This window comes from Saccostrea echinata, unplaced genomic scaffold (genome assembly GCF_033153115.1).
Source record: "Saccostrea echinata isolate AGI-Se365-2 ecotype Australia unplaced genomic scaffold, CSIRO_AGI_Sech_v1 ptg000054l, whole genome shotgun sequence".
In the NCBI taxonomy this organism is placed as follows: Eukaryota; Metazoa; Mollusca; class Bivalvia; order Ostreida; family Ostreidae; genus Saccostrea; species Saccostrea echinata.
Genome location: NW_026889803.1, coordinates 37,088,371 through 37,105,522, shown reverse-complemented (window position 1 = coordinate 37,105,522; position 17,152 = coordinate 37,088,371). Strand labels below are relative to the sequence as shown.

The window sequence follows — 17,152 nt, the reverse complement described above, 5'->3', positions numbered from 1 at the left end:
TAATTTCTACCCAGAATTTCTCGAACAAAAATTACAGTTTTCAAATGAAATACATGTAGTTACATGTACCCAGCTTTAATTGCTCCATATGCATTGATTAATAACAAATTTATAAATATTTTTCATATAACCTGTTTGATAACTTACTAGCTAAAAATTGCATTTGAGTTGATATGGGTTTTGCTCTGAGTGTGATAAAATGTTTTTTTGAACTTGAATTTATTCCATCAGCGACATTTTGTTGTTTTGAGTCTTGTCTTGAGTAAGCGTGCCCTGTAGAACGGTCACCTCCGCCGGGTGTTTTTCGTCATGAACCGGTAAACGAAAAATATATCCGTATATAATTCAGTATGAAATAAATGGCCTAACAATTTGAATGAAAAACTTCATAAGCTCCATATTCATGTGATGATAGTACATGTATATTACTACATAAATAAGAAAAGTAGACGACAGAAATTCATCACGTTTATCATAAATCTTATTCGTTAGTTGCCATTAATGTCTTTCTCTAGTAAAATATAAAGACATATGATATATGTAATAAGACCAGAATTGGCAAAATAGGGAAATACTCATATTTCCAAGGACAGTGGGAAATACTAGTAATTCCCGGGAATTACTGGTATTTCTCTGGAAATACTGGGGGAAATAGGAAATAGCTATATTCCATAATTTTAATCATTATATTTGTTGTGTTATAGACATGTAGTACACATTACTGGCTAAGATATCCACCTGTCCCTGATTTCAAAGTTTCTGGTTTCCTAGTAATTAATTTTATATAAATATAACACAGTAAACTCGTATAACAGTCATGAGTGTCATCTGTTTCATGCTTTAGTCAGATGTTGTCAAAAAAGGTCCCTGAAAAGAACCCAAAGATCCCTTTTGGGTGTTTTATGTAACTTAAGAAGGGTCTAAGAAAATTATTGTATGTATTGCATAGTGTAAATATCCAACTTAACAAGCATTCTGAGAGTATTGCATTAGCAATACTAGTCCCCTACCGGCAAGTGTAATCTGGTTCCCGTTAAGAATTGAAAATGCCATAATTCCGTCAAAAATCAATGAAGCGGGGCGAAATGCAAACTTGATCTATAACTCATCAAGGTAAAGTCACATACCAAAAATCAGCTTAATATCTGAAAGCGTTTAGAAGAAAATTGCGGAAAACCCCTAAAAATTGAAAAGGCCGTAATTCCGTCAAAAATCAATGAAGCGGAACGAAATGCAAACTTGATCTGTAACTCATCAAGATACACTCACATACCAAAAATCAGCTCAATATCTGCAAGCGTTTAGGAAAAAAGTGCGGAAAACCAAGTGGGAGAGACAGACAGACAGACAGAGGGACAGACAGACGGACAGACAGACAGACAGACAGACGGAAGGACAGACTCAGAGGAAACCTACAGTCCCCTCCGGTTTCACCGGTAGGGGACTAATAATTATAGTGTACGAGGGGTTATCAAAAAGTTCGCGGACTGATGCAATAAAATTTATACCATGTAGTCTGTGCTTACAAAATTTATAAGGACCATAAAACAACAAAAGTTTAAGAAATGTTGAAAATTTTAGCTTGATATGTTGGTAATTTTTCAAATTATTCTAAAATAAAAAAAAAAGACGTTATATGATCCTCCGGCGCTGTCACTGTTTAGTTTCATGAAGTCCGACAACGTCTTTAATTCTCAATATCCTCTCTCTCTCTCTACCTAATACACTTATCTTGATGAGATTACCTGGAGTTAAGTAAGGACTTAAGCCCGTCTTGTTTATATGACTTAACAATGTCATGAACAGCTGCTTTCAATGCATATAATATTGTAAATGAATCTATACATAGGAAAAGATCCTCACTTGATTATGCCAGAATACTTAGCATGTTTGAGTTCAATTTCTACTACACATGATCAATGTCATTTTTCGACGTGATTGACTTTTGGCACCCTGACTACAAATCGACATTAACTGTGCATCTTTTGTCTCTCTGAATCTTTTTGGGCATTTAAAAACAAGTACTCAGGATGCATTTTATTTTTCTGTAGCCCGTTTAAACATTTTTTCCAGGAGCGAAACTTTATAGAATGCTGGAAAAAGAAACCCCTCCCCCTTTTTGACGTCATTTTCAAGCCCTTAATTTTTTTGAACACTCCGTATAAAATTTAAGATAAAATTTCATAGAACTTTCAGAATGGGGTAAAAATTCCAAATTTTACGGAACAATTGTGTCGTACCACATGCCTGAAATAACGGGATTTTTTAATGACAAATGCTCATATCAAATGAGTTTTTCTCAGTTATACTTAGGTAGAAAAAACATCATATTTGAAGTTGCGCCGCCTGTACAAACCATTGCTTACAAAAACATTAACAATTTATTGAAAAATAAAACTTCTGATTTATGTTTTATTCTAAAGATAGAAAAGATGATGCTAACTAAATGTGTTAAAATTCATTGATGTACCTAATATATAAAGCGGTGTTAATTTTATGGCGTTAGTCCACGAACTTTTTGATAACCCCTTGTATATAGAAGAATTAAATCAAGTTTATTTTGTTCTTGGATTTATAACTATTAAGCTTAATAATTTTACAGACCTGAAAAGAAACTTATATTAGAAAAGTTGAATTTTGTTCTTAAAATACAGCCAAGGAAACATGTACTTCTACAGAATGCTTATGGGTATGACACTTGAGTAGTGAATCACTTTGAATATGTTAAATTGAAGTTTGAGATATATTCAATATTATTTATCTACTGTTTTTATGTTTATTTTATTTCTGAATTTTGTTTAAGGTTGAATGGATAAAAGAAGTAAAAAAAACTTTACTTTAGCATTTCCCAATATTTCCGACTTTTGAAAGAATTTGAAGTAATTTCTGGGACGGGAAATACCTGTATTTACTACTGGTAATTCCTATTACTGGTATCTGTTGTCCCCCGCTTTCACTGAAAGTGGGGGATATTAATTTGGGTCTGTCTGTCCGTCCGTTCGTCTGTATTTCTGTCTGTAACGCTTTCGTTTCCGCGCGATATCTCAAGAACCCTTTGAGCTTTTGCAATGAAATTTTGCATAGCAACTCCCTATGGCCTAAAGAAGAACCCTATAGATTTTGAGGTCAAAGGGTAAAAAGGTCAAGGTCATAAAGTCTGTCTGTTTTAACACTTTCGTTTCCACGCGATATCTTGAGAATCCTATGAGCCTTTGTAATGAAATTTTACATAACAACTCCCTGTGGCCTAAGAAAGACCTCTGTTGATTTTGAGGTCAAAAAGTCAGAGTTCAAGGTTGTAAATTTATACATTCCGTCTGTGTGTAATACTTTTGTTTCCGGGCGATATCTCAAGAAGCTTCTGAGCTTTTTCAATGAAATTTTATACCATAACTCCCTATAGGGCCTCTCTCACCCCTCTCAAAGTGTCCCGCCCCGTTTTTTAATTATTATTTACATGTACTGTATTAAAAGTCGCATGGCACTATTTTTAGCACAGCGGCATGTGGAGAGTTATTACGTATAATACAGGTTGTCGGCGGACATTATATTCTTAATAAATCTATTAGAACTGTTTAGTAAAGGCTAAATTAGACACTTTGTATTGATTAAAATTTTTGACAATATCGAACGTGAATATAAACATTATATGTGACCTACTGTTTGCATTTAATCAGCTATATGATCAAGTGCCTCTGTGGTCTACGGGTATGATGCTGGTTTAGCCCGTGTTCAAATCCCCGACGATTCCTTCTTTCTTTCTTTTTTTTTTATTATTAACTAAATGATAATATTCAACATGTGAAATGAAAATGTTATGACGACTGGTGTGTACAAACTCATAAAATCATTATTATAGTGTGATTAATATTCTATATGAAAAGAATCTTCTTTATACATTTTAAAGAATAAGCAATCAAATCTTTATATCCATATTGGCATTTTTTATTTCCTTCAATGTACATGTATACATTTAATAATTCTACAAATCCGGTGAGGGGGGGGGGGGTCCAACACCCACCCCCCGAACTGCGCATGCTTTTCTTTTTTCCCTAAGCGGAGGACAAAAATTCTCTGAATTAGCTTGTTAATTGGTAATCCACCTATCTATAGTTCCTTTTTTCATTGTTACCCGTTTCCGACTGTTTGTCAGACATTTGAACATTTTCAGGTAAAGAAAAACTAAAAATTCTAAATTAAAACCTGAGATTCATGATTTCAGCTACTCGGGACTAGAAAGGGGAAGTTAAAGCCGTACTTTCTCGGTTGAAAAAAAAAAACAACTTCAGACAGATCCATCAGACTCTGCGGTGCCTTTTACTTTGAGTTCACTGGGATATATCGAATCAGCGCAAGCATGAAAATTTAATGAATTTGTTAACTGATAAAACGTCGTCGATATTATTAGTTATTCAGGTCCAATCAAGGGTGTACTGGGATTTACCCAGGGTTAAATATTCCATACACCCTTAGGCCGAAGGGTGTATGGAATACAACCCGGGGTAAATACCCGTACACCCTTGATTGGACCTGGATAATTATAACGAATTGATTTTCCTATGTACCCCCCAAAAAATCTTTGTAAACAAGTCAAATCAACTGTGTTTCAAGCTATCGATAAGATTTACTACGTCCTACAATACATCGTGACGTCATGTTATTTGCTTTTTATCATAGAGAAACTATGCATTGTGACGTCACGTTTTTTAACCCCCGGCTCATGTTGGGTGTACGGGTATTTACACCCGACTTTGTAACCAATCAAAGAAAAGGTGCGTAGAATTACTCGTGATGTTTGGCGCGAAATAATGTAACTTGCCCCGCCTTTCATAGTAAAGAAATGGATTGATGCAGTAATATAGAAGTGCAGAAAGAATACTCGGACATGTCTGTATATATTTGTTTGTTTTATTATTGTTTATCGTCCCTCTCGAGAATTTTTCACTCATATATATGGAAATGCCACCACTTGCCGGTGGAGAGCTGCAAACTTTGACATATACTCGGCACTCAGGGCCACTGAGCAGTGAGGGATCATTTTCGTGCCAGTACCTACTGCGACACGGGACCTCGGTTTATACGGTCTCATCCGGAGGACCGGTCTCCACGTTCCACAGTGGGATTCGAAACCCCGACGTGATCAACTCTCTAACCACTCTCCAAACGCTCTAACCACTGCGCCACGCGGGCGACATATGTCTGTATATAGAATTGCATGTAATGAAAAGTTGAATGCATAAAAAATATATATATGTGTGTGTTTCCGGTACCCGACCCACCCTATTTTTTTTTTTCATCCAAATTCACGACCCTACACTTTTTCCCGGAAAATTACGAATTTCCATTTTATTAACCGCCTCTTTCAAAATTGTAATGGCGGCGCACTTGTTGGCTGCAAGAAGTCTGTGTTCGTTGCCGTTTCATGTCGTTAGTATTATTAAAAAATCATCCTTTTCAAATTAATTTGAAAGGGTAATGTAATTAGTTGTCACATGTAAAGCCGGGTTTACAGTAGCAATCCTGAAAATATCAGCCGGAATCATTATGGGATCGTACCAAATTAGTGAAGCAACATACATCAGATAAATGACCACCGATGTTTCAAAATTAATTATCAAATTATTTCCATGCCATTTAAGACACCTTAATGTTATACCGATCTGGAGAACAATTACAGATATCATGACATCGTCAATGAGCTAACTGTTTATACATGCATAACGGACATAAACAGATATGGGTCTGACTAATATCAGTAAACGTACAAAAATTGTTGTCCAATCATACATGTACGCCTAGTAAGGAAAATATATTAACCATTTGTTTTATTTAATGTTACTTGCTTTCAACATAGAAGAAAGCAATTATTTCTCATAAAAATATATCTGCCAAACATTTTTTTTTGTCAGTAATAAATCTTAAGGGACCAGGCTAAATTCATCATAATGATGGGACCGGTACAAAACAAAATTCTCCTAAAAAAATTAAATGTCCAATGGCATTCGCTTTTTTAAAAAAAAAATATTTGTCCCATACCTTTAGACTTGTAAAACAGTTACTGTCCCTTGGTTATATCTTGATGTTCACGAGATTATTAGAACAAAAATAGCAAAAAGTGCATTGTTAACAATTAGTTATTGAAGGAGTCTTTCAGATTACAGATATGTCAAACATCGATGAAAATTTTTTGGATTGATTAAACGATGAAAGTTTTCTGAATTGATTAAACTTGAGACACCATTCGTGTGTAAAGTACATGATTGATTCTGATGATACTGTAGAATTTGTTAGTAGTATGATTATCATTAGTAGTAGTATCATTAATGCATGAGATTTATTGAAATAATTTGTTTGTTCATTATATTCACAACTCTTATCAACATTGTTACTATGTTAAGTTTTCCATTAATTTGAAGATTTATGTTACAATTTGTATCCTTCGTTTGAATTTAAAAGATATGACGTTTTTTTGGAATTTTTTTTAAAAAATATAATAAAGGTGTCTCTTGAGTTAAGTATTGTAACTCATTTAAAAGAAGTTTGTGTCCCAGGGGTACTTAATGCTAAAAAAGTTGTTGTTCCATGGTTTTCTTCGATGAAAAAAATCATTGTACCATGCCTGTTTGTACTGGTCCCATCACTGTGATAAATTTTGCCTGGTCCCTTAAAAAATGTTGAACCGTGTGGTTTTGTGCATATTGATTTATCTTATGTAGATCTGAATAAGAATTCAATTACAAAATTTAAATTCATATTGATTAATAATTTATGGTTTTTTATGTTTTAATATGAGGGGAAGTAAAAGTAGTTAACCAGAGGTGTATCAAGCCCCCCCCCCCCATAATTTTTAAAAACTTCACCCTTATTTACATTGAGGGAGAGGGAATTTAGGTCTAGGTGGTTAGACCTTGACTAAACCTAGATTTATTTCTCATTCATTTTGAATCTCGGATACCCCAAAGCCATAATAAAAACAAAATGCACCTAACTACCCTATTTTAAAATTCCATGTAATGAAAAGCACAAATTTTATCTTTTGGCTCAGAAGTTTCCATCAGTAACAGATTACTTCTTCTGCTATTAATTATTGTTAAAACGCAAGTAATAAATGCGAATCTGCTTGTACAAAATTTGGCTGGTAGCTTTCATCCTTAATTTCGCACTATGAAAATTTTTTTTTTTTAAACTTTTAATAGCAATTCTCTGTAACCACTTAAACTTCTTAGCCACGCATGGTCACCGATTTTGATAAAACTTTGCCCATTATTACAACTTGACACCAGAAACATATATCAAATAAAATTTCGTTGCTATGTGTCTTGGTTGCCATGGTAACAGCCAGAAAAGTTGAAAAAATAGAGATTTTCTGCTACTTTAAATCTTTATTAAGTCTTAATAAAGACTAAGTAAAACAAACAAACCATTCTCCCAAAAACATGACACCTTGTTGCCACTTATGCTATAAAGAATCTATTTAGAATTAATCTCTAAGTAAGTGGTAACCATGGGTACATTTGGAATACATTTTAGATGCTGAAAAATGCTGAAAAACGCTCTATAGTCACAAATGATAGATGTTACATGATCAAACTCGATCAACAACGTAAGAAAAACAATGAAAAATATTTGACCTCATGTAATTACGCATTTGCAATATTATTCTAAAAATAACTTTCATGGTTGCCATGGTAACACAGTGTCACCATGCAAAATCTGTTGCTATGATTGGTTTAATGCTAATATCTTGAGGAAATACAATAAAATTCATGACTGGCACATATACATCCTTAGGACCTTGCAACACCGACAACATAAGAAATATTGGGATTAATTGTTACTTTGCAGTGTAACCATGGAAACAACGTACTAGTTGTTTAAAGTGATATTTTTTTGCTGCTTTGGGTATTTACTAACCTTTTAATCAAGAAAAATATTATTTGAATCACCTTGAATAGTACTTATCTCGTAGAACTAAAGTTGAATATCATATATTGATAAAGGTTATTGAAAAATACAACACTGTTGCTATGGTTACCAAGAAGAGAAAATGTTCGATTTTGTTAATTTTTTGTCAATATTAGACCCTATGTGCCACCTTTTTGCATCCAGTTAGAGATTGGGTGATAGTCAAAACTGAAAGTCAGGTTAGTTGTTCACATATATCAATCATTAAAGTTTTGGGAATCTACATACAACTGTACGTATCCAAGGAAACAGAGTATTTTTCAGATTTTTATGCATGTTTTTTCGCCTTATTTCCATAGCAACGCACTATTTAAAGAATTGAAATTGAATTTTTTGAAATGTGAAAATTAGGGTCACACCAAGGCCTTTAAAAATTGATCATCAGTTATATAGAAATATGCTTTTTAAAAAGATAGGATAAGATTAAAACACTAAGAGAGTAAATTTAAAATCCCTTCGTGGTATTAAAACCATGGCAACCATTGCCAACCTATAAGAAATATCATATTTTGTCCTTGGTATATGTTACAAGGATCTCTTCTCTATTAATTGCTTGCATTTCAACCTATAATTGTTTTTATTCTTAAGTGTATGACTTTATAAAATTAAATGAACAAAATTATTACTTTTGAATACTTTGTTTCCATAGAAACGTATGTTATAGATGATTTACCAAACATGTTTATCATGCATTTAAGACACCAGGCCTTCAACTTTCAGAAACAGTCCTTGCCACTTGTTTGCTTTGCTGCAAACGTTAACTGTGGGACTCTGAAGATGTTGAAAAATGCCATTTTTCAAACTTTAGGACATGTTGCTATGGTAACCATGATACGTAGCAACCAATTTTTGCCTGATCTGAGTTAACAATATCAAAGACTTTTATCATAGAGAGTTTGGAGAAATTCTGAGACTATGCGTGCCACAGCTCCTATATAAAAGTTCATGTCATTACAGAGAATGGCTCTTAACCTTTCTGAAGCTCGTTACGTCAGGCAATGAGTACAAAGTAAACATTAATGATGGCTGGTACGTTGCGCTGGTGTGGTGGTTTCCGTATTACATTTTCACACAGACGATCTGGGTTTAATCCTGACTACGCCGGCCGATTTTTTCCTCATTTTTAGCTTAAATTTACATTTACGTAGTTTTCTTTTTTAGATGTTTTGCTGTGTGTGTGTGTGTGTGAATTATGTGCTACTTTCATCTTTCAGTAAATAAATGTCTTCAAAATCCTGTTATTTTTTACAGACCAATGTATATTTTTAGATTTCTTTACCACGGGAACATATGAATGTAGTGTTACATGCAAAGAATATCACATACACAAATGGCTATTCGGACGGAAGACCTCTCTTTGCTCGCAACGAGTATCTAGTTATTTTTTTTTTCTTACGAATCTTGTGCACACGATATTTAAAAAATTGCTCATTATACTTTCATGAAACTTTCAATAGAGATTAACCAAAACATGAACTAAATTCTTGTTCTTTTTTGTCGAAGTCACTTCCGGTTGCGCTTTAAGCAAGAGAGTAAAGGCTAGGTTTAGGCGTTTCTATGCAAATAAACTAATTGAAATGTCCAAGGACTATATCTTTTATACAGAGAAAGTTAAAACTTATTGTCTAATACAAACTCGGTACCCACAACATGATATATAGCCAGTACGAATTATGGCGTATTATAGTGTATTATGACCGTCTTTGTTCTTTACTGCACAAGATAGTAAAGCATATCAACAAAAGTGCTTCGGCGCAAGGGCATGCTCTATTTTATATAGCTGAAACAAGGTATATTTAGAAAGCAAAATATGCAAGGGATAAAGGGATTATTGGTATTTCTGCACAAATATCAATGGCTCAGTTATTTAATTACTAATTGTAAAGTTTTAAGTTGAAACAGGGTAAAATTGTACAGTCCGGTATAAGTTTCCTCAAATTCCGATCAAATGAGAAAATGCCTAGGATTTGTGCAGCAGTTTTAGTAATTCATAGAATACTAGATGAAATCCCGCGCAAGCGCGGGGAATTGAATTTATACAACTACCGACAGAAAAATTCCAATAATATATATTGTAGTTTCTAATGACAACCTACAGGATTATAGCAGGAAGAAATACTTTTTTCGAAATCCCACATTTAGTTTTGGAACAGAAGTAGATGTACGTCTCTACCCCCCCTTCCCGTTTGGTAAAAACTTGAAAAATAATAATTTCATTAATTGACGTTTATTGTTATACCTGTTACAGTGTATACTTTTATACTGTGTTATGGATATTGTACTTGAGGTGCTCTTATTTCATTTCCGTCAAGGATAAAAGCAGAGAACATGCACAATTTATTGTCAAAATGATTTTGTTGTTGTTGTAGAAATTAGCTTTTAATACCCTATGAATAGGCCGAGTATTTGATACAAAAGACTGTATTCAGAAAAAAACTGAAATGTATTGATTAAAGTACAGATTCTAACAGCTTTAATTGTATTTGAACAATACCTTATTTATTAATTTTCTCTTTTCATTTAAGCAAGTTTATTACGAAGTACAAATTGTATTTCGGGTTCGTGGCCACGATGCTCTCAGTGAGGAATATACAATTTTACTGATAAATTTATATTAGAAAAACGAAAATTTATTAGGAAAACCTACTAATAGTCTTTTGATGTATAAATATATTCACAACTTATAGTGTTATCAATGATTTACCATTATTCCAATGACGATTCACATAAAAGTTATATAATTATATACACACACACACACACAGACACACCCTCACACACACACACACACCCATACGTGTACAACCGCAATTCTCACTACACGAGGTTTTACACCTGAAAGTCACTACACTATGTTCTAGCAATGCTAACAAGATAAACAGACCATAACTGTGATTCTATGGGTCTTTGTATATGCAAATGAGGTTCAGAAAGATGAAAATTCAAATAATGAAAAAATGATTTTTCACCTAAAAGTCACTACATTTGGTCACGTGATTTTGCTCAATCACACACCGGAAGTTGACAAGTCACTACATGGCTTTACCAGGACACACACAGGAAACTCAGTACATAAACACTCTTGTAAGATATTATACAAGAAAATCACTACATTCAGTAAATTTTGAATGTGTTTCCCGTAAAAACACCAATTTTTCCAAAAAATTGTCGAAAATACATGACAATGTCTGCATGAAATCTGTATGCTATAGAAAAAAAAATTGTCAAAGGATATCCGACAAAGTTAAAAGATAAAAAATTGGCTTTCAGCATCTGTATATAGATTAATATAAAGCAAATGAAATGAGAAGAATTAATTAACAGTCATGACAAAGATTTAAAAGTATTAACGGCCAGGCACGTAACATCGTTTTTGAAAGTCGGGGGGGGGGGGGGGGGGGGGCAGAAAATACAACTTAATACCCGAAAATCTTTGGCAAGCAAGAAAAATAGGTTAACTTCAAAAAGTCGAAAATCCTATTGGTGGGTTGAACTTTTGTGAATCCTCCAAAAAATTTCTTTACAATAACAGACCGCATTTAAATACATAACAAAAGTGTGTGTAGGGGGGGGGGGGGGGCTTTTAATGAACACTTTCACAATAAATTAAAAATAAAACTTTTAAGTTTGAAAAAAGGAGGGGCCAAGCTACCCCTCCCCTCTGCTCTTACGTCGCTGACGGCAATGAATTGCCGAGTGTGCGTTGATTCAAGACTTGTTTCGTCAAGAATATTCGTTTTGGGTTTTTTTTCTGTTGCATTGAGTAAGACAAGTAGAAATTGAAAATCGTTCCCCAATTTTAAATGCAATCATTATGTTTTTTATGATCTTAAAGAGTTTATTTTTTTCTTAACAAGAATTTTATAGGATTACAAATTACTTAACTACTGTTCATGTAATAACATCTCGTTCTTTTTTATGTGGATGACACCACAACCAGCATTCAAAGGAAAATTTACAATAGCAATATAGTATATTCAGAAAAAAGGGGGGGGGGGGTGGCCTCCGCGTTCTACGGACCTGAAATAAGGGGAAAAATAATGATCCCTCTTATTTATTCTTGCAATTTAATGACTTCAAAAAACTGAAATTACTTTGGTGGGGAAAGTCCACTTCATTGTTTTTCTTATGCATAACATTCTATCATTTCATATTCATCATTTCATTTTCCAATTCAGCATTTAAAAATCCCATTGCTCAAATATGTTGGTCTCTAAAACCATGATTTTTTACGAAATGCAGTTCATACAGCACCCTTTAGTTCTCTTATCCCTTTGCTCAAATGTTTTACAACATTTTGAAAGATCAAACAAAAAAGACGGTTTGTTTGCATGAAACAATTTAATTGCATCAACTATACAAAAAAAAAAAATACATGAAAAGAATGCTGACATGAAATAAGATACACATGTATAAGCCAAGTGTTAATAGATAATTCTTGCTGTTAATTTTTAAGGTATCCAAAATAAGCTTATTTTCACAGAAGAACAATCAAGGACAATCAGTCAGTATTTGTGCAAAATATAGTGGCATTTTCTTAGTGCATTAAACAACATACAAGTTTCGAAATAAAAAAAAAAAACTCTCTAAGCTTAAAGCTGACAACCAAGCAAGAAATATAAATATCATGCAGTTAATAACTTCCTGTGTTTAAAATGCAACAAAAGGCCCTAGCCTTTGACTATTACCTGAGTATTATGAATTTCTCAGGCTGTGGTCATTTCAAAACCGCCTCGATCTAGAAATCTAGACCCATGTAACAAAAATCGTAAATTTTCACAAGAATTCTATATTTATTATCATATTGATGCAGCTGAACTCCTAGAAGTTCAGAAGTAAAGAGGATAAGGTATACTGGCTAATACTGTATAAAACATTCTAATTTATGACTAACTCTGCCTTTTCATGGGCCTGAAACATGAAGGAGCCTTCAATTAGAGGGCTAAGCATTAATTAAGATTAATTTTAGAGGTCCATGTTTGCTCTGCTATGAATATGGATTATTCTAATGGACTTCTGAGTTTAATTACTATTCATAATCTTCATATTTAATTTTATGCCTGCTAGTTTGCCTGCTAGATGTTCACCAGTGAAGGATTTTTTAAAACTTCAATTTACAGCCCATAGCAAGGGTTTCAAAAGTAGGGGGGACTTCAAAAAATATCTGACAAGCAAAAAAAAAACATTATTTACTGAACCGACCTTATTGCAACAAAAAGGGGGGGGGGGGCAACCAGGATATAAAGGATACTTTACTACAGCAAAATACTATACTCAGAAAAAGTGGGGGGGGGGGGGTTCTATGGGCCTGTTGCAGTGTCAATATAAATAGGTAAACCTTGCATGAACAATGGGTCATGAGCGATAAATTTCACAAATTTTGGTTAAACAATAATTACTTGCTTAAATTATGCAAACAGCTGTCTGCTACATGTCCATGAAAAAAAATTTATAGGATATATTTTTTCAATATTCAGCTCCATCCTGAACCTATATGCAAAAATGAATCTCACAATTTTTTGTACTTAAAGAGCTATGGGCTTATATGATATGCATACCATCAATTGGCCTGCTGGCAAAACTTCTCACAAAAGAGACATGAATGTTTTTTAGTATCATAGTTCCCAGACGATGTTTTTGGCCTCTAAAAACTGGTCTTTCGCTTCTCTGACTGTGGTAAAACTTTGCCGATATCATCATGATCATCTTCACATTCACTGTCCTGTTTGCTGTCACTTGCAAGTGCAGCTTGTTTCTGCTGCATTTCAGATTTGAGAGGCTTACTGGGCATATCTGAAATTATTATATATGTACATGTATTGACAAAAGGGATTCATCTTTATTTTTATAGAAGAGGCCAATGGGCCACATGGCTCACCCATGTCACAATGGCCCTGCACATTTCCCCCCTATATATTCCTATGTAAAGCTTTTATTGCCTATTATGGCCTCATCTTACCCATTCAAACCTAATGAAGAGGTATGAAAGTTGTTTTTCCATACTTCAATCTGTTAGGCATGATTGAAACACTCTATTTAAGCTCCTTATGGAGATATTTATAATTTATAATGCTGGCTAATGAACATCATGTTAATGTGATGCAAAGGAAAGTAATTTATTTAAAATGAATTTTGTCAATTTATCAGACTGTGATCATGTCTGGAGAAAAAACAACTTATGGAATTAATCCTTAACTGTAATAAAGAAACAGTCATACTTAAAATTCAAGACAGAAATTCTGCCAGAATTTTAATTCACTTTAAACAATCTACATATTGTACAATGTAATACATAACACCTTATACAAGAGGCCCATGGTCCATGACACCTGAGCCCTTTTGCAAGAGAAAAGCAGAAATCAGTTCAGTATTGAAAAGTTTGAGTAATTATACAATTGGTGCCACCCTATGCCCTGTGGGTGATGATTTGAACAAACCTGAAACTACTTCTCCCATCCTACCCCTTGATGTTATGATTTGAATAAATTTGAATGTACACTACCTGAAAAATACTCCTGTATTAATATAACAAATCATGGCTTTGTTGTTCTTGAGAAGGCCTTTAAAGACATTTTCTATATAATTCCATGTAAAAGTCTTATGCCCCATTGTGTCCCCACCCTTCTGCCAGGGGACATTACTTGATAAAACTTCAAGCTACATTACCTGAGTATGCTTCTGTATTAATATGACTTGTCATGGCTTTGCTGTTCTGGAGAATAATTTTTCTGACCCACTCAGACCTGTTTAACTTTTCTAACTGATGTCAGTATTCTAGAAGTTGTCAGTATTTTGAGCAGTTTGTCAGTAAAAATGCAACTCAGCTTATTAGACATTTTTATATGAAGAACCCCTTGTTATACAAATACTAAGCACTAACTACGCATGTCACCGTATGCTGTCTACTGTTGCTTACATATTTTACATTTGCCTTAATTATATTGTTTTTAGATTATTTTTGATAAGACCACTTCAATCAACAAGCTTCTTTATCAAACTGATTGGCAAATTTCAGGAACGACCCTGATTTTTTTCCGTCTTTAGGGAAAATTTGTATATTTTCAACGTGAATCTGTAGAGCACATTTTTACTCAAAGATTCATGGGAAATACTAAAAATCTGTACAAGTAAACAACTCTGCCCATTGTTTCTGGAGAAGATTTTTTTAAAGATGCCATCAAATTTACACTTATTTTTGATTATATCCCCTTAAAATAGGGTGATGCCTTTCATGTGAACAAACTTGAATCCCCCACCCAAGAATACTTTGTGGCAAGTTTGGTTGAAATTGACGCAGTGGTTCTTGAGAAGGAGCTGAAAATTTGAAACAACAATGACGCTGGAGATGGACAATGGACAAACTTTGATCAGAAAAGCTTACTTGAGCTTAAGAAAGTTCTGTTTTCAGCTTTATTACCAAGATCATTAATGGTATCTTCATCACAGCTTTTTTCATCGCTTGAAGGATGGTATGATTCATCATCATTACCATCATCATACTCGTCTGCTTCATCACTTAAAAGTGGCCCTGTATCATATCCTATTCAAAATTCTAAAAAAGAAATTATCATTTTAAGACTGTTCATTTTTATGGGGTTAACTTTTAATTTGTAACATCCTAACAACATCATAAATATAGATTACCATTCTCATTGACAACATCATGACTGCTGCATTCATTTACAAATGATTGGTGCGATTCCTCATCCTGCTCAATTGCAAAAGACTCTGTCAAAACATTCAAATTAGATATTAAATTGGAAAATAACACTTTTCTTAAAAAGTAAGATTCAAATTTATGAATACAATAGGGGTTATCTATTTTTTTTTTGCCTTTACTATGCATGCAAAGAAGAGTCCCATGGGCTACAACATTTCCCATGTAACTTAAAAGAAGCTTTTCTTAATGTTTATAAAGAGTTTTTCTCCTTAATTTTCCCATGCAAAATTGTGAACTCATATTATGACCCTATCCTAACTCTAAAGGGTCTCTGAACCCCCCCCCCCTCCCTTTGGCCATGATTTGAACAATAAGGAAGCTACAAGAAGGTTTAAAAATACTTTTTGTGGTCCAGTTCTTCTTAAGAGGATTCGTAAAGATTTTAACCAGTACATAAATGTATGTATATATTTCGAGGTAAATCTTTGATCCCCTATTGTGGCCCCATCTACCTCAAAGGCCATTTTTTGAACAATTTAAAATCTTTATTACATCAGGAAGCTTTCACATAAATTTCAGCTCCTGACCAGTAAAGTGAGAATATTATGGGCTTTGAGAAGGAAATACACAATATGGTTTAATTTGACCTCTAAATCTTTTTTCTAGTACCATAATAATGTACGATACATTTATTAACTTGACAACATACCAATCTTCTCCTGGATTTTGTATGCTGGTGAGCACAGACTGGGCTCACAGTTTCCAGCAAAGTTAACAGCTGTAACTCTAAACTCCCACTCTGAGTCCTAAGGAAGATCGGTGACAGTAAAGAGGGGTCAGTGCAGGGGTACTCATTACACTTACACCACATCTCTGCTCCCTTAAACCTCTCTTCCACAAGGTAGTCTACAAAGATAATCAATATTATCAACTGCTACAGTGTTTATGTGGTTTTGAACAGAGATCAACATTTCCCTTTTTTATTCTACTTTTAAATTAGTACCTGTAATTTTACAGCCACCATTATGTTTAGGTGGTTCCCATTTCAGATAAGTTATAGAATTGTTGACAGCCTCTGGTACACCAGGTGGCAAAACCTTGGCTAAAATAAAAGTTTAAAAATGTGAAAGAAAAAATAATTGAAATTGAAGTACAATATGGTAATTGTTTTTTAAAATGTTATAATTTTTTTCAAATATACTTACTGTATTTGGGCTTGGGAGTTATGGGACCAATCACATCACTAGACTCACTAAAACCTTCAAGATTCTTGGCCCGTATGTGGAAGTTGTATTCCTTGTCCTTTTTTAATCCCTACACTGATGAAAAAATTCTCAAATTCAAGTTTTGTAAACAAAACAAATTTCAAGAATCACTTTTGTAAAACATCTTTTCACAGTTTTCAGCCATAACATACTAATTACATGCAACAAAAGGACATGTAAATCCACTTACTAGTTTATAAGAAAGATACATGTGTCAACAAGTAATCAGTTACTCCCCCTCATAAACACACTCATCTACTGG

At 33.8% G+C, this 17,152-nt stretch overlaps 1 protein-coding gene across 1 annotated transcript; it reads right to left on the bottom strand.

Moving 5' to 3' along the window:
- Nucleotides 1-15,645: 15,645 nt before the first annotated feature.
- LOC133171993 (twitchin-like) lies at nt 15,646-17,101 on the bottom strand. The gene is made up of 5 exons (XM_061306788.1): nt 17,081-17,101; nt 16,831-16,939; nt 16,629-16,727; nt 16,335-16,531; nt 15,646-15,693 (listed from the first exon to the last, which is right to left on the bottom strand). Exons 1-5 carry the CDS (start codon nt 17,099-17,101, stop codon nt 15,646-15,648), a joined length of 474 nt encoding a protein of 157 aa, XP_061162772.1.
- Nucleotides 17,102-17,152: the final 51 nt, after the last annotated feature.

What these genes read in the sequence shown, in the direction of transcription:
- LOC133171993 (XM_061306788.1), bottom strand. Translation starts at nt 17,101, where the DNA reads ATGTATCTTTCTTATAAACTA. An exon ending in TGTATCTTTCTTATAAACTA is followed by an intron (nt 16,940 to 17,080) that starts GTAAGTGGATTT and finishes TCATCAGTGTAG; the next exon opens with GGATTAAAAAAGGACAAGGA. An exon ending in TGGTGGCTGTAAAATTACAG is followed by an intron (nt 16,532 to 16,628) that starts GTACTAATTTAA and finishes TTATCTTTGTAG; the next exon opens with ACTACCTTGTGGAAGAGAGG.